Source organism: Salmo salar, chromosome 02 (assembly GCF_965601325.2).
Source record: "Salmo salar chromosome 02, fSalSal1, whole genome shotgun sequence".
NCBI classification, from domain to species: Eukaryota; Metazoa; Chordata; class Actinopteri; order Salmoniformes; family Salmonidae; genus Salmo; species Salmo salar.
In genome coordinates this window covers 49,531,502-49,554,034 of record NC_138292.1, presented here as the reverse complement: position 1 = coordinate 49,554,034, position 22,533 = coordinate 49,531,502, and the positions used below count along the sequence as shown (strand labels likewise).

The 22,533-nt window shown below is 45.9% G+C and overlaps 1 protein-coding gene across 4 annotated transcripts in view; it reads left to right on the top strand.

Moving 5' to 3' along the window:
• Positions 1 to 22,533, top strand: part of LOC106584953 (spectrin beta chain, non-erythrocytic 1) — a 136,372-nt gene that overhangs the window by 60,213 nt on the left and 53,626 nt on the right. For all 4 annotated transcript variants that reach the window (XM_014170641.3, XM_014170652.3, XM_014170647.3 and 1 more), the window contains 7 exons: positions 9,785 to 9,897; positions 10,219 to 10,406; positions 10,982 to 11,099; positions 11,662 to 11,820; positions 13,775 to 14,077; positions 15,474 to 15,627; positions 15,916 to 16,786. In XM_014170641.3, coding sequence (XP_014026116.2) covers positions 9,785 to 9,897; positions 10,219 to 10,406; positions 10,982 to 11,099; positions 11,662 to 11,820; positions 13,775 to 14,077; positions 15,474 to 15,627; positions 15,916 to 16,786 — 1,906 coding nt within the window. The remainder of the gene's footprint in view (positions 1 to 9,784; positions 9,898 to 10,218; positions 10,407 to 10,981; positions 11,100 to 11,661; positions 11,821 to 13,774; positions 14,078 to 15,473; positions 15,628 to 15,915; positions 16,787 to 22,533) is intronic.

Here is a 22,533-nt window from a genome sequence, read left to right as displayed (position 1 = left end):
GCAAAGTCCCTCTTTGCCATGCAAATGAACTGAATCCCCCCAAAAACATTTCCACTGCATTTCAGCCATGCCACAAAAGGACCAGCTGACATCATGTCAGTGATTCTCTCGTTAACACAGGTGTGAGTGTTGACAAGGCTGGAGATCACTCTGTCATGCTGATTGAGTTCGAATAACAGACTGGAAGCTTCAAAGGAGGATGGTGCTTGGAATCATTGTTCTTCCTCTATGAACCATGGTTACCTTCAAGGAAACACGTGCCATCATCATTGCTTTGCACAAAAGGGCTTCACAGTCAAGGATATTGCTGCCAGTAAGATTGCACCTAAATCAACCACTTATCGGATCATCAAGAACTTCAAGGAGAGCGGTTCAATTGTTGTGAAGAAGGCTTCAGGGCACCCAAGAAAGTCCAGCAAGCGCCAGGACCGTCTCCTAAAGTTGATTCAGCTGCGGGGTCGGGGAACCACCAGTACAGAGCTTGCTCAGGAATGGCAGCAGGCAGGTGTGAGTGTATCTTCACTCACAGTGAGGCGAAGACTTTTGGAGGATGTCCTGGTGTCAAGAAGGGCAGCAAAGAAGCCACCTCTCTCCAGGAAAAACATCAGGGACAGATTGATATTCTGCAAAAGGTACAGGGATTGGACTACTGAGGACTAGGGTAAAGTAATTTTCTCTGATGAATCCCCTTTCCGATTGTTTGGGGCATCCGGAAAAAAGCTTGTCCGGAGAAGACAAGGTGAGCTCTACCATCAGTCCTGTGTCATGCCAACAGTAAAGCATCCTGAGACCATTCATTTGTGGGGTTCAAATCAAAAATCAAATGTATTTATATAGCCCTTCTTACATCAGCTGATATCTCAAAGTACTGTACAGAAACCCAGCCTAAGACCCCAAACAGCAAGCAATGCAGGTGTAGAAGCACGGAGGCTAGGAAAAACTCCCTAGAAAGGCCAAAACCTAGGAAGAAACCTAGAGAGGAACCAGGCTATGAGGGGTGGCCAGTCCTCTTCTGGCTGTGCCAGGTGGAGATGATAACAGAACATGGCCAAGATGTTCAAATGTTCATAAATGACCAGCATGGTCAAATAATAATAATCACAGTAGTTGTCGAGGGTGCAACAGGTCAGCACCTCAGGAGTAAATGTCAGTTGGCTTTTCATAGCCGATCATTGAGAGTATCTCTACCGCTCCTGCTGTCTCTAGAGAATTGAAAACAGCAGGTCTCGGACAGGTAGCACGTCCGGTGAACAGGTCAGGGTTCCATAGCCGCAGGCAGAACAGTTGAAACTGGAGCAGCAGCACGGCCAGGTGGACTGGGGACAGCAAGGAGTCATCATGCCAGGTAGTCCTGAGGCATGGTCCTAGGGCTCAGGTCCCCCGAGAGAGAGAAAGAGAGAATTAGAGAGAGCATACTTAAATTCACACAGGACACTGGAGAAATACTCCAGATATAACAGACTGACCCTAGACCCTCACTATTGTAGCATAAATACTGGAGGCTGAAGAGACACTGTGTCCCCATCCGAACAGGACAGGGCCAAACAGGCAGGATATAACCCCACCCACTTTGCCAAAGCACAGCCCCCACACCACTAGAGGGATATCTTCAACCACCAACTTACCATCCTGAGACAAGGCCGAGTATAGCCCACAAAGATCTCCGCCACGGCACAACCCAAGGGGGGCGCCAACCCAGACAGGAAGACCAAGTCAGTGACTCAACCCACTCAAGGGACGCACCCCTTCTAGGGACGGAATGGAAGAGCACCAGTAAGCCAGTGACTCGGTCCCTGTAATAGGGTTTGAGGCAGAGAATCCCAGTGGAGAGAGGGGAACCGGCCAGGCAGAGACAGCAAGGGCGGTTCGTTGCTCCAGTGCCTTTCCGTTCACATTCACACATAGGACCTACTGAAGAGATGAGTCTTCAATAAAGACTTAAAGGTTGAGACCGAGTCTGCGTCTCTCACATGGGTAGACAGACCATTCCATAGAAATGCAGCTCTATAGGAGAAAGCCCTGCCTCCAGCTGTTTGCTTAGAAATTCTAGGGACAATTAGGAGGCCCGCGTCTTGTGACCGTAGCGTACGTGTAGGTATGTACGGCAGGACCAAATTGGAAAGATAGGTAGGAGCAAGCCCATGTAATGCTTTGTAGGTTAGCAGGAAAACCTTGAAATCAGCCCTTGCCTTAACAGGAAGCCAGTGTAGGGAGGCTAGCACTGGAGTAATATGATCAAATCTTTTGGTTCTAGTCAGGATTCTAGCAGCCGTATTTAACACTAACTGAAGTTTATTTAGTGCTTTATCCGGGTAGCCGGAAAGTAGAGCATTGCAGTAGTCTAACCTAGAAGTAACAAAAGCATGGATTAATTTTTCTGCATCAATTTTGGACAGAAAATGTCTGATCTTGGCAATGTTATGCAGATGGAAAAAAGCTGTCCTTGAAACAATCTTGATATGTTCATCAAAAGAGAGATCAGGGTCCAGAGTAACGTCGAGGTCCTTCAGTTTTATTTGAGACGACTGTACAACCATCAAGATTAATTGTCAGATTCAACAGAAGATCTCTTTGTTTAGTAGAAAGTTTGCAGCCATCCACTTCCTTATGTCTGAAACACAGGCTTCCAGCGAGGGCAATTTTGGGGCTTCACCATGTTTCATTGAAATGTACAGCTGTGTGTCATAGCAGTGAAAGTTAACATTATGTTTTCAAATGACATCCCCAAGAGGTAAAATATATAGTGAAAACAATAGTGGTCCTAAAACGGAACCTTGAGAAACACCGAAATTTACAGATTTGTCAGAGGACAAACCATTCACAGAGACAGACTGATGAGAGACAAACTGATATCTTTCCGACAGATAAGATCTAAACCAGGCCAGAACTTGTCCGTGTAGACCAGTTTGGGTTTCCTATCTCTCCAAAAGAATGTGGTGATCGATGGTATCAAAAGCTGCACTAAGGTCTAGGAGCACGAGGACAGATGCAGAGCCTCGGTCTGACGCCATTAAAAGGTAATTTACCACCTTCAAAAGTGCAGTCTCAGTGCTATGATGGGGTGTAAAACCAGACTGAAGCATTTTGTATACATTGTTTGTCTTCAGGAAGGCAGTGAGTTGCTGCGCAACAGCTTTTTCAAATTTCTTTGAGAGGAATGGGAGATTCGATATAGGCTGATAGTTTTTATATTTTCTGGGTCAAGGTTTGGCTTTTTCAAGAGAGGCTTTATTACTGCCACTTTTAGTGAGTTTGGTACACATCCGGTGGATAGAGAGCCGTTTATTATGTTCAACATAGGAGGGCCAAGCACAGTAAGCAGCTCTTTCAGTAGTTTAGTTGGAATAGGGTCCAGTATGCAGCTTGAAGGTTTAGAGGCCATGATTATTTTCATCATTATGTCAAGAGATATAGTACGAAAACACTTGAGTGTCTCCCTTGATCCTAGGTCCTGACAGAGTTGTGCAGACTCAGGACAACTGAGCTTTGGAGGAATACCCAGATTTAAAGTTCCAGGTCTCCGGCAGCCTCTGGAACTGCCGGTCTGCAGCCAACAAGGCTGAGTTCATCTCAGCCTATGCTACCCTCCAGTCCCTAGACTTCCTGGCGCTGACGGAAACATGGATTACCACAGATAACACTGCTACTCCTACTGCTCTCTCTTCGTCTGCCCACGTGTTCTCGCATACCCCTAGAGCATCGAGCCAGCGGGGTGGTGGCACTGGAATCCTCATCTCTCCCAAGTGGACATTCTCTCTTTCTCCCCTGACCCATCTGTCTATCTCCTCATTTGAATTCCATGCTGTCACAGTTACCAGCCCTTTCAAGCTTAACATCCTTATCATTTATCGCCCTCCAGGTTCCCTTGGAGAGTTCATCAATGAGCTTGACGCCTTGATAAGTTCCTTTCCTGAGGATGGCTCACCTCTCACAGTTCTGGGTGACTTTAACCTCCCCACGTCTACCTTTGACTCATTCCTCTCTGCCTCCTTCTTTCCACTCCTCTCCTCTTTTGACCTCACCCTCTCACCTTCCCCCCCTACTCACAAGGCAGGCAATACGCTTGACCTCATCTTTACTAGATGCTGTTCTTCCACTGATCTCATTGCAACTCCCCTCCAAATCTCCGACCACTACCTTGTATCCTTTTCCCTCTTGCTCTCATCCAACACTTCTCACTCTGCCCCTACTCGGATGGTATTGCGCCGTCCCAACCTTCGCTCTCTCTCTCCCGCTACTCTCTCCTCTTCCATCCTATCATCTCTTCCCTCTGCTCAAACCTTCTCCAACCTATCTCCTGATTCTGCCTCCTCAACCCTCCTCTCCTCCCTTTCTGCATCCTTTGATTTTCTCTGTCCCCTATCCTCCAGGCCAGCTCGGTCCTCCCCTCCTGCTCCGTGGCTCGACGACTCACTACGAGCTCACAGAACAGGGCTCCGGGCAGCCGAGCGGAAATGGAGGAAAACTCGCCTCCCTGCGGACCTGGCATCCTTTCACTCACTCCTCTCTACATTCTCCTCTTCTGTCTCTGCTGCTAAAGCCACTTTCTACCACTCTAAATTCCAAGCATCTGCCTCTAACCCTAGGAAGCTCTTTGCTACCTTCTCCTCCCTCCTGAATCCTCCTCCCCTCCCCCCCCCCCTCCTCCCTCTCTGCGGATGACTTCGTCAACCATTTTGAAAAGAAGGTTGACGATATCCGATCCTCGTTTGCTAAGTCAAACGACACCGCTGGTCCTGCTCACACTGCCCTAGCCTGTGCTTTGACCTCTTTCTCCCCTCTCTCTCCAGATGAAATCTCGCGTCTTGTGACGGCCGGCCGCCCAACAACCTGCCCACTTGACCCTATCCCCTCCTCTCTTCTCCAGACCATTTCCGGAGACCTTCTCCCCTTCCTCACCTCGCTCATCAACTCATCCTTGACCGCTGGCTACGTCCCTTCCGTCTTCAAGAGAGCGAGAGTTGCACCCCTTCTGAAAAAACCTACACTCGATCCCTCCGATGTCAACAACTACAGACCAGTATCCCTTCTTTCTTTTCTCTCCAAAACTCTTGAACGTGCCGTCCTTGGCCAGCTCTCCTGCTATCTCTCTCAGAATGACCTTCTTGATCCTAATCAGTCAGGTTTCAAGACTGGGCATTCAACTGAGACTGCTCTTCTCTGTGTCACGGAGGCTCTCCGCACTGCTAAAGCTAACTCTCTCTCCTCTGCTCTCATCCTTCTAGACCTATCTGCTGCCTTTGATACTGTGAACCATCAGATCCTCCTCTCCACCCTGTCCGAGTTGGGCATCTCCGGCGCGGCCCACGCATGGATTGCGTCCTACCTGACAGGTCGCTCCTACCAGGTGGCGTGGCGAGAATCTGTCTCCGCACCATGCGCTCTCACCACTGGTGTCCCCCAGGGCTCTGTTCTAGGCCCTCTCCTATTCTCGCTATACACCAAGTCACTTGGCTCTGTCATATCCTCACATGGTCTCTCCTATCATTGCTATGCAGACGACACACAATTAATCTTCTCCTTTCCCCCTTCTGATAACCAGGCGGCGAATCGCATCTCTGCATGTCTGTCAGACATATCAGTGTGGATGACGGATCACCAGCTCAAGCTGAACCTCGGCAAGACGGAGCTGCTCTTCCTCCCGGGGAAGGACTGCCCGTTCCATGATCTCGCCATCACGGTTGACAACTCCCTTGTGTCCTCCTCCCAGAGTGCTAAGAACCTTGGCGTGATCCTGGACAACACCCTGTCGTTCTCCACTAACATCAAGGCGGTGACCCGATCCTGTAGGTTCATGCTCTACAACATTCGCAGAGTACGACCCTGCCTCACACAGGAAGCGGCGCAGGTCCTAATCCAGGCACTTGTCATCTCCCGTCTGGATTACTGCAACTCGCTGTTGGCTGGGCTCCCTGCCTGCGCCATTAAACCCCTACAACTCATCCAGAACGCCGCAGCCCATCTGGTGTTCAACCTTCCCAAGTTCTCTCACGTCACCCCGCTCCTCCGCTCTCTCCACTGGCTTCCAGTTGAAGCTCGCATCCGCTACAAGACCATGGTGATTGCCTACGGAGCTGTGAAGGGAACGGCACCTCCATACCTTCAGGCTCTGATCAGGCCCTACACCCAAACAAGGGCACTGCGTTCATCCACCACTGGCCTGCTGGCCCCCCTACCTCTGAGGAAGCACAGTTCCCGCTCAGCCTAGTCAAAACTGTTCGCTGCTCTGGCACCCCAATGGTGGAACAAGCTCCCTCACGACGCCAGGACAGCGGAGTCAATCACCACCTTCCGGAGACACCTGAAACCCCACCTCTTTAAGGAATACCTAGGATAGGATAAAGTAATCCTTCTAACCCCCCCTTAAAAGATTTAGATGCACTATTGTAAAGTGGTTGTTCCACTGGATATCATAAGGTGAATGCACCATTTTGTAAGTCGCTCTGGATAAGAGCGTCTGCTAAATGACTTAAATGTAATGTAAATGTAAAGAGGAGTCCATAATTTGCTTTCTAATGATCATGATCTTTTCCTCAAAGAAGTTCATGAATTTATTACTGCTGAAGTGAAAGCCATCCTCTCTTGGGGAATGCTGCTTTTTAGTTAGCTTTGCGACAGTATCAAAAATAAATTTCGGATTGTTCTTATTTTCCTCAATTAGGTTGGAAAAATAGGATGATCGAGCAGCAGTGAGGGCTCCTCGATACTGCACGGTACTGTCTTTCCAAGCTAGTCGGAAGACTTCCAGTTTCCGTTCCAATTTTCTGGAAGCTTGCTTCAGAGCTCGGGTATTTTCTGTATACCAGGGAGCTAGTTTCTTATGACAAATGTTTTTAGGGGTGCAACTGCATCTAGGGTATTGCACAAGGTTAAATTGAGTTCCTCAGTTAGGTGGTTAACTGATTTTTGTCCTCTGACGTCCTTGGGCAGGCAGAGGGAGTCTGGAAGGGCATCAAGGAATCTTTGGGTTGTCTGAGAATTTATAGCACGACTTTTGATGCTGCTTGGTTGGGGTTTGAGCAGATTATTTGTTGCGATTGCAAACGTAATAAAATGGTGGTCCGATAGTCCAGGATTATGAGGAAAAATAATAAGCTCGACAACATTTATTCCATGGGACAAAACTAGGTCCAGAGTATTACTGTGGCAGTGAGTAGGTCCGGAGACATGTTGGACAAAACCCACTGAGTTGATGATGGCTCCGAAAGCCTTTTGGAGTGGGTCTGTGGACTTTTCCATGGGAATATTGAAGTCACCAAAAATGTGAATATTATCTGCTATGACTACAAGGTCCGTTAGGAATTCATGAACGCTGTATATGGCCCAGGAGGCCTGTAAACAGTAGCTATAAAAAGTGATTGAGTAGGCTGCATAGATTTCATGACTAGAAACTCAAAAGATGAAAACGTAAGATTTTTTTTTGTTGTAAATTGAAATTTGCTATCGGAAATGTTAGCAACACCTCCGCCTTTTGCGGGATGCGCGGGGGATATGGTCACTAGTGTAACCATGAGGTGAGGCCTCATTTAACACAGTAAATTCATCAGGCTTAAGCCATGTTTCAGTCAGGCCAATCACATCAAGATTATGATCAGTGATTAGTTCATTGACTATAACTGCTTTGGAAGTGAGGGATCTAACATTAAGTAGCCCTATTTTGAGATGTGAGGTATCACGATCTCTTTCAATAATGGCAGGAATGGAGGACGTCTTTATTCTAGTGAGATTGCTAATTCGAACACCGCCAACCTAGGTCGAGGCACAGACACGGTCTCAATGGGGTCTCTTTTGGGACTACACTGACTGTGCTAGTGGCAGACTCCACTAAGCTGGCAGGCTGGCCTGCACCCTATTTCATTGTGGAGCTAAGGGAGTTAGAGCCCTATCTATGTTCGTAGATAAGATGAGAGCACCCCTCCAGCTAGGATGGAGTCCGTCACTCCTCACCAGGCCAAGCTTGGTCCTGTTTGTGGGTGAGTCCCAGAAAGAGGGCCAATTATCTACAAATTCTATCTTTTGGGAGGGGCAGAAAACAGTTTTCAACCAGCAATTGAGTTGTGAGACTCTGCTGTAGAGCTCATCACTCCCCCTAACTGGGAGGTGCCAGAGACAATTACTCGATGCCGACACATCTTTCTAGCTGATTTACACGCTGAAGCTATGTTGCGCTTGGTGACCTCTGACTGTTTCATCCTAACATCGTTGGTGCCGACGTGGATAACAATATCCTTATACTCTCTAAACTCGTCAGTTTTAGCTTTAGCCAGCACCATCTTCAGATTAGCCTTAACGTCGGTAGCCCTGCCCCCTGGTAAACAGTGTATGATCGCTTGATGATTCGTTTTAAGTCTAATACTACGGGTAATGGAGTTGCCAATGACTTGGGTTTTCAATTTGTCAGATCTAATGGTGGGAGCCTTCGGCATCTCAGACCACGTAAGGGGAGGAGTAGAGACCAGAGAAGGCTCGGCCTCAGACTCGGAATAGCTACTTAATGGGGAGAACTGGTTGAAGGTTTCTGTCGGCTGAATGAGCGACACCGGTTGAGCATTCTTACAGCATTTCCCTCCAGAAGCCATGAGAAAGGCTGCAGGGACCGTGCGAGGGGATTTATACTACTATCTGTACTTACTGTTGGCACAGACGCTGTTTCATCCTTTCCTACACTGAAATTACCCTTGCCTAACGATTGCGTCTGAAGCTGGGCTTGCAGCACAGCTATCCTTGCCGCAAGGCGATCGTTCTCCTGTAAATTATGAGTACAGCGACTGCAATTAGAAGGCATCATGTTAATATTACTACCTAGCTTCGGCTGTTGGAGGTCTCGACGAACCATGTCCAGATAAAGCGTCTCAGCCAAGGGAGTGGGCTCACTCACAATTTTGCCTAAGAACACAGCCATGAATAAAGAATGGTACCAACACATCTTCTGAGAGCAACTTCTCCCAACCATCCAGGAACAGTTTGGTGACGAACAATGCCTTTTCCAGCATGATGGAGCACCTTGCCATAAGGCAAAAGTGATAACTAAGTGGCTCGGGGAACAAAACATCGATATTTTGGGTCCATGGCTAGGAAACTCCCCAGACCTTAATCCCATTGAGAAATTGTGGTCAATCCTCAAGAGGCGGGTGGACAAACAACAACCCACAAATTCTGACAAACTCCAAGCATTGATTATGCAAGAATGGGCTGCCATCAGTCAGGATGTGACCCAGAAGTTAATTGACAGGGCGGATTGCAGAGGTCTTGACGAAGAAGGGTCAACACTGCAAATATTGACTCTTTGTATCAACTTCATGTAATTGTCAATAAAAGCCTTTGACACTTATGAAATGCTTGTAATTATACTTCAGTATTCCATAGTAACATCTGACAAAAATATCTAAAGACACTGAAGCAGCAAACTTTGTGGAAATTAATATTTGTGTCATTCTCAAAACTTTTATCTTCGACTGTACTGTTACTTATGTTTTTGTTATCCAAATAAACATAATAAAATTGTAATAATTCTTAACTGGAATGTATAAAATACTGTAGGGGCCAGAGTCTGGTCTAGTGATAGTGCTGCAGACTCCAGGCTACATATACCCCCTGGCGATGGGGATTTGAGCCATGTCTGCCACTTTCCACTTTCTACCTGCTTTACCTTCCCACTGCCCTGTCATAAAAAATTATGAAATAAAAAAGGAGATCTTTTAATATTTTTGTAATGTTCCAAATCATCGTCACTATGACTTACAAATTGTATTAACCAATCAGAAATAAAATTTTTGCTTCACAGATATCAGTGTGGACCACCCTGATGAGAAGTCTGTCATCACATACGTGGTGACATACTACCACTACTTCTCCAAAATGAAGGCCCTGAAAGTGGAGGGGAAACGTATTGGAAAGGTGACTCAGCGTTTATTCTCAATTTATTATCTCAAATTCCATGTTTGTTTGTTGGGTTGTTGTCAACAAGTTGCCTCAGTTGTTCGGGGCAGAGTAAGAGCTTTTCAGATTTGGATTCAAATAGTATAAAAACTTTCAAGCTGTACTTGATTGAGGTTTTAGGGCATAATGAAACCAATGGAATAGTATCAAAAGTGCAAACTGTCAATCTGGCACTTCAGGAAGGCCAAACTAAAAGAAAGAAAACAAATACTATATATGAACCCCGGTCTGAACATTTTTGGCCAGAGCTTGACATGTGTGACCTCTTTGTTCCGCTAGGTACTGGACAATGCCATTGAGACAGAGAAGATGATTGAGAAGTACGAGTCTCTGGCCTCAGACCTGCTGGAGTGGATTGAGCAGACCATCATCATCCTCAACAATCGCAAGTTTGCCAACTCTTTAAACGGGGTGCAGCAGCAGCTTCAAGCCTTCAACACATATCGCACGGTCGAGAAACCCCCTAAGTGAGTAACCCCCGCCAGCACCCAATCCCAAATCAGCCCCTATACCCCAATACACTTATTGTGATCTGACAAGATGGGCAATCTTCAGCTTTAATACCCTCTTATGAATATTTGTAAATGTCTATAATATTTACTCAAGGTATAACTTTGTCCAGTTATCAGTTATCCCTGACCCTTTTTTTGGTTACTGTTCCTGTGACATTCCCTGAACATCAAATTCTTTGTTCCAAACTTCTGAACCAATATTTTTATGAAAAATTAATGTCACTACCTAAAGCAAAAATATAAAATCCTAATGTTAAATGAATGGCACAACATTCTGGGTGCACGCCTCTCTCCTGCTTGTAGTGGAATTTACTTCAAAATTTTAGTTCTGCTATGTCCATGAATTGAAGCGATAAGATATGCATGTTTAGTATGTAACGATGCAGAAATAAGACATGACTGTTGCATTCCAAAAACGCTTTGAAATAAGTGCAACCCTGCGAACTTGAAGTAATATGTGTTTAGACATTAGCCTTTTTATACGCTGTCAAAATATCACTCCCAAAACCATTTATCTTTTTATCGATCAGGTTTACTGAGAAGGGCAACCTGGAGGTGCTTCTGTTTACCATCCAGAGCAAGATGAGGGCCAACAATCAGAAAGTCTACATGCCCAGGGAGGGCAAACTCATCTCTGACATTAACAAGGTGATGCCTGTAGTCTCTGACGAACGCTTTAGGGTGACGTTCCCTAGGTACAGATTAAGGATCAGTTTCCCTTCCCCCAATCCTAACCTTTACCATTAGTGGCGAAAATGTTAAACTTACTCAAGATCAGGGTCTAGGGACAAAGTTACCCTACTCCTTGACCAATGTTTTGTCTTAATGAAACATCAAGTTGTTCACTATCTCTCTCTCTCCTGTTTGTCTGTGTCAGGGTGGTTGGTAGTCTTTCTTTGGTGTGTGGTAGTATTATTATTAGTAAGTAGGCGTTTTACTATGGGCATAATTTTTACAATGGGAGTAATTCAGCCAACTCATACATTTTGCATCCGGACATAAAACTGTGAGATTATGAAAGAGTTTAATCCACCATTGGCATAGTGTGTATGTGTAAGGTACAAGACAGACTGGTGGCAAATGGTAGCAATTCAAAATGTAGAATAGTCTAGAAATGAACAGAAAAATAACGTCCGATGTTCATGTTGGTCTGTCTTGTCCATATGATATACTGGAGTTAATATTGTGTGTTTAACTTTGTCTATGGTAGACCTGGGAGAGACTGGAGAAGGCAGAGCATGAGCGGGAGCTGGCTCTGAGGACAGAGCTGATTCGACAGGAGAAACTGGAGCAGCTGGCTCGCCGCTTTGACCGCAAGGCTGCCATGAGGGAGACCTGGCTGAGTGAGAACCAGCGCCTCGTCTCACAGGTAAAAACAAACGCTTGCCCACAAATAGAAGAACACACATGCATATGTATGCACATACTTACACAATCACTCAAAGTAGCCATGAGAGACAACTGGCTAAATTAAATCCAACGGCTTGTCGCACAGCCATAGACACACACACACACACTCACACAAAGAATAATTATAAAAAGCAATTGTGACACTTTACCTCCTATTTACACAAAATACAGTACTTTACCACATCATTGTCAATACAAATGTCTCAGCCATTGTTTTCTCACAGTTTTGCACCACTTGGTGGACACACAGATTCAGTGTAATACACTGGTATGGCAGCATCTCTGTGCACATTAAGATTAAGTGCTGCAGATGTAAACGGTACATCTCATTTGCTTTCCTACTTTTGTCAAACTGAAATCAGGGCCAATCTGCAGTTGAAAAAATAACAAAGCGGACACCCCGCCTCTGTTTTGGCAATAACCTGAGGGATGGGCCAGGAAAATGTAACCACTCTCAAATTCATAGACAGAGCTATGGATGCAAGGCTTGACCATCGCTGATATCACAAATTATCGTTAATAAAGCTTCGGGATTGGTGTTCCTTCCACGGGACGGTTGAGCTAACGTAGGCTAATGCGATTAGCATGAGGTTGTAAGTAACAAAAAAAATTCCCAGGACATAGAAATATCTGATATTGGCAGAAAGCTTACATTCTTGTTAATCTAACTGTAGTGTCCAATTTACAGTAGCTATTACAGGGAAATAATACCATACTATTGTTTGAGGAGAGTGCACAATTTTGAACATGAAAAGTTATTAATAAATAAATTAGGCACATTTGGGCAGTCTTGATACAACATTTTGAACAGAATGCAATGGTTCATTGGATCAGTCTAAACCTTTGCACATACACTGCTGCCATCTAGTGGCCAAAATCTAAATTGCACCTGGGCTGGAATAATACATTATGGCCTTTCTCTTGCATTTCAAAGATGATGGTACAAAAAAATGCAAAAGAATGGTTGGTTTTTTCTTTGTATTATCTTTTACCAGATCTATTGTGTTATATTCTCCTACATTCTTTTCACATTTCCATAAACTTCAAAGTGTTTCCTTTCAAATGGTACCAAGAATATGCATATCCTTGCTTCAGGGCCTGAGCTACAGGCAGTTAGATTTGGGTATGTCATTTTAGGCGAAAATTGAAAAAAAGGGGTGGATCCTTAACCATGTTGAGGCTATACAGTGTTTGTTTACATTTACAATGTTTACAAACATTGGAGCAAAACAAGCTTATATTTTTGGTTCTGATGGGGTGTGACAGTTGAAATAATGTCACGAGGCATACATTTTTTTTGTTTATAGTTTTTTTTCTCTCCCCCTTTTCGTGATATCCAATTGGTAGTTACAGTCTTGTCCCATCGCTGCAACTCCCGTACGGACTCAGGAGAAGTGAAGGTTGAGAGCCGTGTGTCCTCCGAAACACGACCCGCCAAGCCGCACTGCTTATTGACACAATGCTTGCTTAACCCGGAAGCCAGCTGCACCAATGTGTCGGAGGAAACACTGTGCATGCGCCCGGGCCACCACAGGAGTCGCTAGAGCACGATAATACAAGGAAATCCCAGCTGTCCAAACATTCCCCTAACCCAACGACTCTGGGCCAATTGTGCGCCGCCTCATGAGTCTCCCGGTAGCGGCCGGCTGCGACACAGCCCGGTATTGAACCCGGATCTGTAGTGACTGCACCACTCGAGAGGCCCCTCATGAGGCATTTCTAAGTTATATTCTTCAAGAATCAATGGGTATATAGTATTTTATATGTCATTGTCAAATTGTAAAGACGATAACTTTACAGAAATAGAGAGTATTTCTTTCTTGTATGCCGGTATGTTGCCAACCATACAGTATATCCTAACAGTATTATATTGTATTTCAATCTATTCCATTCCCATCACTTCTATCTCGCAGGACAACTTTGGCTTCGACCTTCCAGCGGTGGACGCGGCCACCAAGAAGCATGAGGCTATCGAGACGGATATTACGGCTTACGAGGAGCGTGTGCAGGCCGTGGTGTCCGTCGCTAAGGAGCTGGAGGCAGAGAAATACCACGACATCAAACGAATCGCAGCACGCAAGGACAATGTGATCCGGCTGTGGGAGTACCTGCTGGAGCTTCTGAAGGCGAGGCGCCAGCGCCTGGAGATGAACTTGGGTCTGCAGAGGGTCTTCCAGGAGATGCTTTACATCATGGACTGGATGGACGAGATGAAGGTAAGAGAGGGAAAGAGGACCCTTCCGAAAATGTATGTGTTAAAACCGTGTTGGGAAGACATTTATAATTGCACATTTAATTTTTTATTGTAACACAAATTGAATTGTTCAAAATGCATTCTACCTCATCTACCCTGCTTTCACTCTTACTCTTCAATCTCTTCATTCAAAGACTCAATCATGGACACTACTGACAGTTGTGGCATGTTTGCGTGATGTATTGTTGTCTCTACCTTCTTGCCCTTTGTGCTGTTGTCTGTGCCCAATAATATTTGAAACCATGTTTTGTGCTGCTACCATCTTGTTGTCATGTCGCTACCATGCTGTATTGTCATGTGTTGCTGCCTTGCTATGTTGTTGTCTTAGGCCTCTCTTTATGTAGTGTCGTGTTGTCTCTTGTCATGTGTGTTTTGTCCTATATTTGTTATTTTATTTTATTTTTTTAATCCTAGACCTCGCCCCCACAGGAGGTATTTTGGTAGGCCGTCATTGTAAATAAGAATTTGTTCTTAACTGACTTGCCTAGTTAAATAAAGGTTAAATAAATAGGAAATTCACTAACACATGAACACATTTAAAATGTATTGGAAACAGGTCATTTCAAGTCAAACAGAATGTATTAATCTTGTGTGAAATTTCCGGTAGGGGTGTCATATCATGTTACCATGTCAGATAATGTTACCCTAATGTCCCATCCCTCTTCTAAATAATAATTTTAACCAGTATCAATGGTGAAACTAACTGGCGTATGTCAGTCCAATGCTGAATAATTCCAAATCGGCACACCTGAACCTCGTCCTAGGCCCTCCTGTAGATACAAGAGGATTGGGTTGGCACTGTAAGCACTGCATCATCTTGCGTTTCTGATTGGCTGGGTGGAATTCTCGGCATATTGCTTCCACCTATCAAATCCTCTTAGGTTTACAGGAGTCACAAGGGAGTTGATGGTAGTTGTAATAAATACTCAGGGAGAAAAAGGTGTAGATTCACACGCAGAGCACGGCAGGTGTCTATTTCACCTTCACTAAATAAGGAGCTGATGAGACCAGGTGAAATCAATGAACAAAAATGAAAGACAGGGCTACGTTCAAGAACACAAAGAAACAGGGCTACGTTCAAGAACACAACGAAACAGAACACAAGGTTGACTAAGAAAATAAATACAGAACCTTACAGTAGTGGTTGATTTGGATTGATTTTGACATTTCATCTAAATTATAAAACTTTCAAAAAGTTTCCTCACCTTGAAATAAATACTCATATTGCGTTTCAAAGTGCACAAAAAGTAAACGATTCATATTGGAAACTGACGAACTAAGGCCAGTGTAATTGAAGGTGCCTGTATGTTGCTAACACACATGCCCGTATGTCATGCCTTTATGTCTCTGCCACACAGATGATGCTACTGTCCCAGGACTATGGGAAGCATCTGCTCGGAGTGGAGGATCTCTTGCAGAAACATGCCCTGGTGGAGGCCGACATCGGCATCCAGGCCGACCGAGTCAAAGCTGTCAACAACAATGCTCAGAAGTTCGCCATCGACGGCGATGGTGAGAATGACCTAAACAGTCCGACTGCTATTATTCTAATTGTGAATCATATTGTTATCACTTGTTTGTATTATTAACTGATGATGATGATAATACATGTCAACACATAATTTTACGGTTCAGTTGTATAGCGTAGCATTTTGCAAGATCTATACAAGCAAATGGAAAATTAAACATTAAAGGAATAGTCAACGGAATGATATCATAACATATAAGTCAATACAGTACAATGTAACTCTGTGGGTGCTGCAAGATGCTAACTGGGCCTCTGTTCTGTCTCCTCTACAGTTTACAAGCCCTGTGACCCTCAGGTAATACGTGACCGTGTGGCACACATGGAGTTCTGTTACCAGGAACTGACCCAGCTGGCTGCCGAGCGACGGGCCCACCTGGAGGAGTCCCGCCGCCTCTGGAAGTTCTTCTGGGAGATGGCCGAGGAGGAGGGCTGGATACGAGAGAAGGAGCAGATCCTGTCGTCGGACGAGAGCGGCAAGGACCTGACGGGCACTGTGCGCCTGCTGAGCCAGCACCGCGCCCTGGAGGATGAGATGAATGGCCGTGCAGGTCACCTGCAGCACACCATCACTGAAGGCCAGGCCATGGCCGACGGCGGCCACTTCGGCGCTGCCAAAATCCGTGAATGCATCACCGACCTGCGGGCGCAGTGGGCAGCGTTGGAGGAGCTGGCGGCCGTGAGGAAGGCCCATCTGGAGGAAGCGTGTGCCCTGCACCAGTTCCAGGCGGACGCAGATGATGCCGACGCCTGGACCCTGGATGCCCTGCGCATTGTGTCCAGCGGCGAGGTGGGCCATGACGAGTTCTCCACACAGGCCCTGGTGCGCAAACACAAGGACGCCGCCGCCGAGGTGGCCAGCTATCGGCTGGTGATCGATGCTCTCTATGAGCAGGCGGGCGCCTTGCCTGAGGAGCAGGTCCAGTCGGAAGAGGTCAAGGGCCGCCTGGCAGGCATAGAGGAGCGCTACAAGGAGGTGGCCGAGATGACCCGGTTGAGAAAGCAGGCACTGCAGGACGCCCTGGCCCTCTACAAGATGTTCAGCGAGGCGGACGCCTGCGAGGTGTGGATCGATGAGAAGGAGCAGTGGCTCAACAGTATGGAGATCCCAGAGAAGCTGGAAGACCTAGAGGTCATTCAGCACAGGTGAGAGAAGCCATACATATATAAATGCATGCTGAAGTCACAGTCGACCCCTAGCGGCTAAACCTTTAGGCCTGATTTAGCTTAGTGTGCTACTCAAGTACTTGACATACAGTTCCAGTCAAAAGTTTGGACACACCTACTGGACACACCTAACACACATGCAAGCAGTTTTTGGAACAATGTTGTCGATTTTCCAAACACTTATCACGTGGTTAGCTCGTCATGACCCCACCATTTCATGGCAACAGAGGGCTCTCACAGGGTGGTCGCGAGAGTGCTCAGGGAGGTGTTTAGGGGTTTCCGTTGGTGCTACTACTGTGGAGAGTCCAGACCAGGTCTCCACCGTGCACATTCCCCCCGAATATGCCGATTTGGCTCTCGCCTTCTCCAAAAAGAAGGCTACTCAATTACCACCCCATCGACGGGGGGATTGTGCGATAAATCTCCTGGTAGACATTGCACTTCCCAGGAGTCACGTGTATCCCCTGTCACAGGCGTAGACGGCAGCTATGGAAACATATGTCTCTGAATCCCTGCGTCAGGGGTACATTCCATCCTCCACTTCACCCGCCTCCTCGAGTTTCTTTTTTGTGAAGAAGGAGGGAGGTCTGCGCCCGTGTATTGACTACCGAGGCCTAAATCCGATCACGGTGAGGTACAGTTACCCGCTACCTCTTATCGCCACAGCGATTGAGTCAATGCACGGGGCACGCTTCTTCACCAAACTAGATCTCAGGAGCGCTTACAACCTGGTGCGGATCAGGGTGGGAGACGAGTGGAAGACGGCGTTCAGTACAACCTCAGGGCATTATGAGTACCTCGTCATGCCATACGGGTTGATGAATGCTCCATCAGTCTTCCAAGCCTTTGTAGACGAGGTTTTCAGGGACCTGTATGGGCAGGGTGTAGTGGTGTATATTGATGACATTATGATATACTCCGCTACACGCGCCGAGCATGTGTCCCTGGTGCGCAGGGTGCTTGGTCGACTGTTGGAGCATGACCTGTACGTGACCTGTACGTCAACCCTCCTTCCTAGGGTACCGCATTTCCACCTCAGGGGTGGAGATGGAGAGTGACCGCATTTCAGCCGTGCGTAATTGGCCGACTCCCACCACGGTAAAGGAGGTGCAGTGGTTTCTAGGGTTTGCCAATTACTACCGTAGGTTTATCTGGGGTTTTGGTCAGGTAGCGGCTCCCATTACCTCACTGCTGAAGGGGGGACCAGTACGTTTGCAGTGGTCGGCTGAGGCGGACAGGGCTTTTGGTCACTTGAGGGCTCTGTTTACCTCGGCTCTCGTGCTGGCCCATCCGGATCCCTCTTTGGCGTTCATAGTGGAGGTGGACGCGTCCGAGGGTGGGATAGGTGCCGTGCTCTCTCAGCACTCGGGTACGCCACCGAAGCTCCGCCCCTGTGCCTTCTTCTCGAGGAAGCTCAGCCCGGCAGAGCGAAACTATGACGTGAGGGACCGGGATCTGTTGGTCTTGGAGACATTAGCTTGAGGGGGCTAAACACCCTTTTCTCCTCTGGACTGGCCACCGCAATCTGGAGTACATCCGGGCAGCGAGGAGACTGAACCCTCGCCAGGCAAGTTGGGCCATGTTCTTCACCCATTTTGTTTTCACACTTTCTTACAGACCAGGTTTCCAGAACATGAAGGCAGACGCACTGTCCCGGCTGTATGACACAGAGCAGCGGCCCATGGATCCCACCCCATACTCCCGGCCTCCTACCTGGTGGCACCGGTAGTGTGGGAGCTGGACATGGACATTGAGCAGGCGTTACGTGCAGAGCCCGCTCCCCTCCAGTGTCCCGCTGGGCGTCTGTACGTTCCATCTGCTGTCCGTGATCGGCTGAGCTATTGGGCCCACACGTCACCTTCCTCTGGTCATCCAGGCATCGGTCGGACAGTGCGCTGTCTGAGTGGGAAGTACTGGTGGCCCACTTTGGCCAAGGACATGAGGGTTTATGTTTCCTCCTGCTCGGTGTGCGCCCAGTGTAAGGCTCCTAGGCACCTGCCCAGAGGTACAGCGGGGGAAAAAAGTATTTGATCCCCTGCTGATTTTGTACGTTTGCCCACTGACAAAGAAAGGATCAATCTATAATTGTAACTTCTCAGGGCTGCCTGGGACGTTACCGTCCCACCCACGGTTCACACTATTCAACAGCCAGTGAAATATCAGGGCGCCAAATTCAAAACAACAAAATGTCATAATTCTAAGTTCTCAAACATACGACTATTTTACACCATTTTAAAGATACACTTCTCCTTGATGTAACCACGTTGTCCGATTTCAAAAAGGCTTTACGGCGAAAGCATAAAGTTAGATTATGTTAGGACAGTGAAAACACAAGAAAAACCACACAGCCATTTTCCAAGCAGGAGAGGGGTCACAAAAACCATAAATTCAGCTAAAATTATGCACTAACCTTTGACGATCTTCATCAGATGACACTCCTAGGACTTAATGTTAGACAATACATGTATGTTTCGTTCAATAAAGTTCATATTTATATCAAAAAACAGCATTTTACATTCGCGCGTGACGTTCAGAAAATATTTTGCCTCCAATACTGCCGGTGAATCAGCACAACAATTTACAAAAATACTCATCATAAACGTTGATAAAATATGAAACTGTTATTCAAAGAATTATAGATAAACATCTCCTTATGCAACCGCTGTGACAGATTTCAAAAAAGCTTCACGAGGAAAGCACACTTTGCAATAATCTGAGTACAGCGCTCAGAAAACCAAACCAGCAATACAGATACCCGCCATTTTGGAGTCATCTAAAATCATAAATAGCATTAGAAATATTCACTTACCTTTGATGATCTTCATCAGAAGGCACTTCCAGGAATCCCAGGTCCACAATAAATGTTGTTTTGTTGGATAAAGTCCATTTATGTCCAAATACCTCGTTGTTTGTGCGTTCAGTAAGCTACTCCAAGTGTAGGAAGCGCGGCCAAAATGTTACGACGAAAAGTCAAAAGTTCTATTTACGTTCGTTCAAACATGTCAACTGTTGTATAGCATCAACCTTTAGAGCCTTTTTAACTTAGAACTTCAATAATATTCCAACCGGACGATTCCAATGTCTTGAAAAACGTTTTGGAACACAGCTAACTCTCACATGAATGCGTGCCAATGAAGTCATGTCCTTTCCTCAGTCAACAACTTCCAACTTCCTTTGTTGGCTCTGTGTTCACCATAGAATCCTCAAACAACTTTCTAAAGACTGTTGACATCTAGTGGAAGCCTTAGGAAGTGCAAAATGAACCCTAAGTCACTGTGTGTTGGACAGGCAATGACTTAAAAAGACTACATGCATCAGATTTTCCACTTCCTGGTTGGATTTTTCTCAGGTTTTTGCCTGCCATATGAGTTCTGATATACTCACAGACATCATTCAAACAGTCTTAGAAACTTCAGAGTGTTTTCTATCCAAATATCCTAATGATATGCATATCCTACCTCCTGGGCCCAAGTAGGAGGCAGTTTAATTTGGGTAAATTTTTCATCCGCCCGTGAAAATACTGCCCCCTAGCTCAGACAGGTTAATGGTAGGTTTATTTGAACAGTGAGTGTCAGAATAACAACAAAAATATCCAGAAAAACGCATGTCAAAAATGTTATAAATTGATTTGCATTTTAATGAGGGAAATAAGTATTTGACCCCCTCTCAATCAGAAAGATTTCTGTCTCGAAGGTGTCTTTTATACAGGTAACGAGCTGAGATTAGGAGCACACTCTTAAAGGGAGTGCTCCTAACAGCAGCTTGTTACCTGTAAAAAAGACACCTGTCCACAGAAGCAATCAATCAATCAGATTCCAAACTCTCCACCATGGCCAAGACCAAAGAGCTCTCCAAGGATGTCAGGGACAAGATTGTAGACCTACACACGGCTGTAATGGGCTATAAGACCATCGCCAAGCAGCTTGGTGAGAAGGTGACAACATTTGGTGCGATTATTTGCAAATGGAAGAAACACAAAAGAACTGTCAATATCCCTCGGCCTGGGGCTCCATGCAAGATCTCTCCTCGTGGAGTTGCAATGATCATGAGAACGGTGAGGGATCAGCCCAGAACTACACGAGAGGATTTTGTCAATGATCTCAAGGCAGCTGGGACCATAGTCACCAAGAAAACAATTAGTAACACACTACGCCTTGAAGGACTGGAATCCTGCAGCGCCCGCAAGGTCCCCCTGCTCAAGAATACATATACAGGCCCGTCTGAAGTCTGCCAATGAACCTCTGAATGACTCAGAGGACAACTGGTGAAAGTGTTGTGGTCAGATGAGACCAAAATGGAGCTCTTTGACATCAACTCAACTCGCCGTGTTTGGAGGAGGAGGAATGCTGCCTCTGACCCCAAGAACACCATCTCCACCATCAAACATGGAGGTGGAAACATTATGGTTTGGGGGTGTTTTTCTGCTAAAGGGACAGGACAACTTCACCACATCAAAGGGACGATGGACGGGGCCATGTACCGTCAAATCTTGGGTGAGAACCTCCTTCCCTCAGCCAGGGCATTGAAAATGGGTCGTGGATGGGTATTCCAGCATGACAATGACTCAAAACACACGGCCAAGGCAACAAAGGAGTGACTCAAGAAGAAGCACATTAAGGTCCTGGATTGGCCTAGCCAGTCTCCAGACCTTAATCCCATAGAAAATCTGTGGAGGGAGCTGAAGGTTCGAGTTGCCAAACGTCAGCCTCGAAACCTTAATGACTTGGAGAAGATCTGCAAAGAGGAGTGGGACAAAATCCCTCCTGAGATGTGTGCAAACATGGTGGCCAACTACAAGAAACATCTGACCTCTGTGTCGTGTCTTTGGGCACCTTTAAACTGAAGACATGTTTATCAATTAACTCCCTGTAATTATTATCACGCGATTAAACTGATTAATCGTTTAATTGTAATTAACTAGGAGATCGGGGCACCAAGGAAAATATTCAGATTACAAAGTTATAATTTTCCTAATATAACTTTACTATATTATAACATGATATATTATATTCTATTATAGTATAGGCCGATTATCTTCTGGTTTAACCTCTATGGGCTAGGTGGGACGCTTACCTCAAAAATGCTAAAACTTCAATTTTTCAAACATATGACTATTTTACACCATTTTAAAGATAAGACTCTCGTTAATCTAACCACACTGTCCGATTTCAAAAAGGCTTTACAACGAAAGCAAAACATTAGATTATGTCAGCAGAGTACCCAGCCAGAAATAATCAGACACCCATTTTTCAAGCTAGCATATAATGTCACATAAACCCAAACCACAGCTAAATGTAGCACTAACCTTTGATGATCTTCATCAGATGACAACCCTAGGACATTATGTTATACAATACATGCATGTTTTTTTCAATCAAGTTCATATTTATATCAAAAACCAGCTTTTTGCATTAGCATGTGACTAGCATGTGACTAGCATTCCCACCGAACACATTTTGCAATATTCTCAGTAGATAGCCCGGCATCACAGGGCTAGCTATTTAGACACCCAGCAAGTTTAGCACTCATCAAAGTCAGATTTACTATAAGAAAAATGTTATTACCTTTGTTGTCTTCATCAGAATGCACTCCCAGGACTTCTACTTCAAGAACAAATGTTGGTTTGGTCCAAAATAATCCATCGTTATATCCAAACAGCGGCGTTTTGTTTGTGCGTTCTAGACACTATCCTAAAGGGTAAATAAGGGTGGCGAGCATGGCGCAAT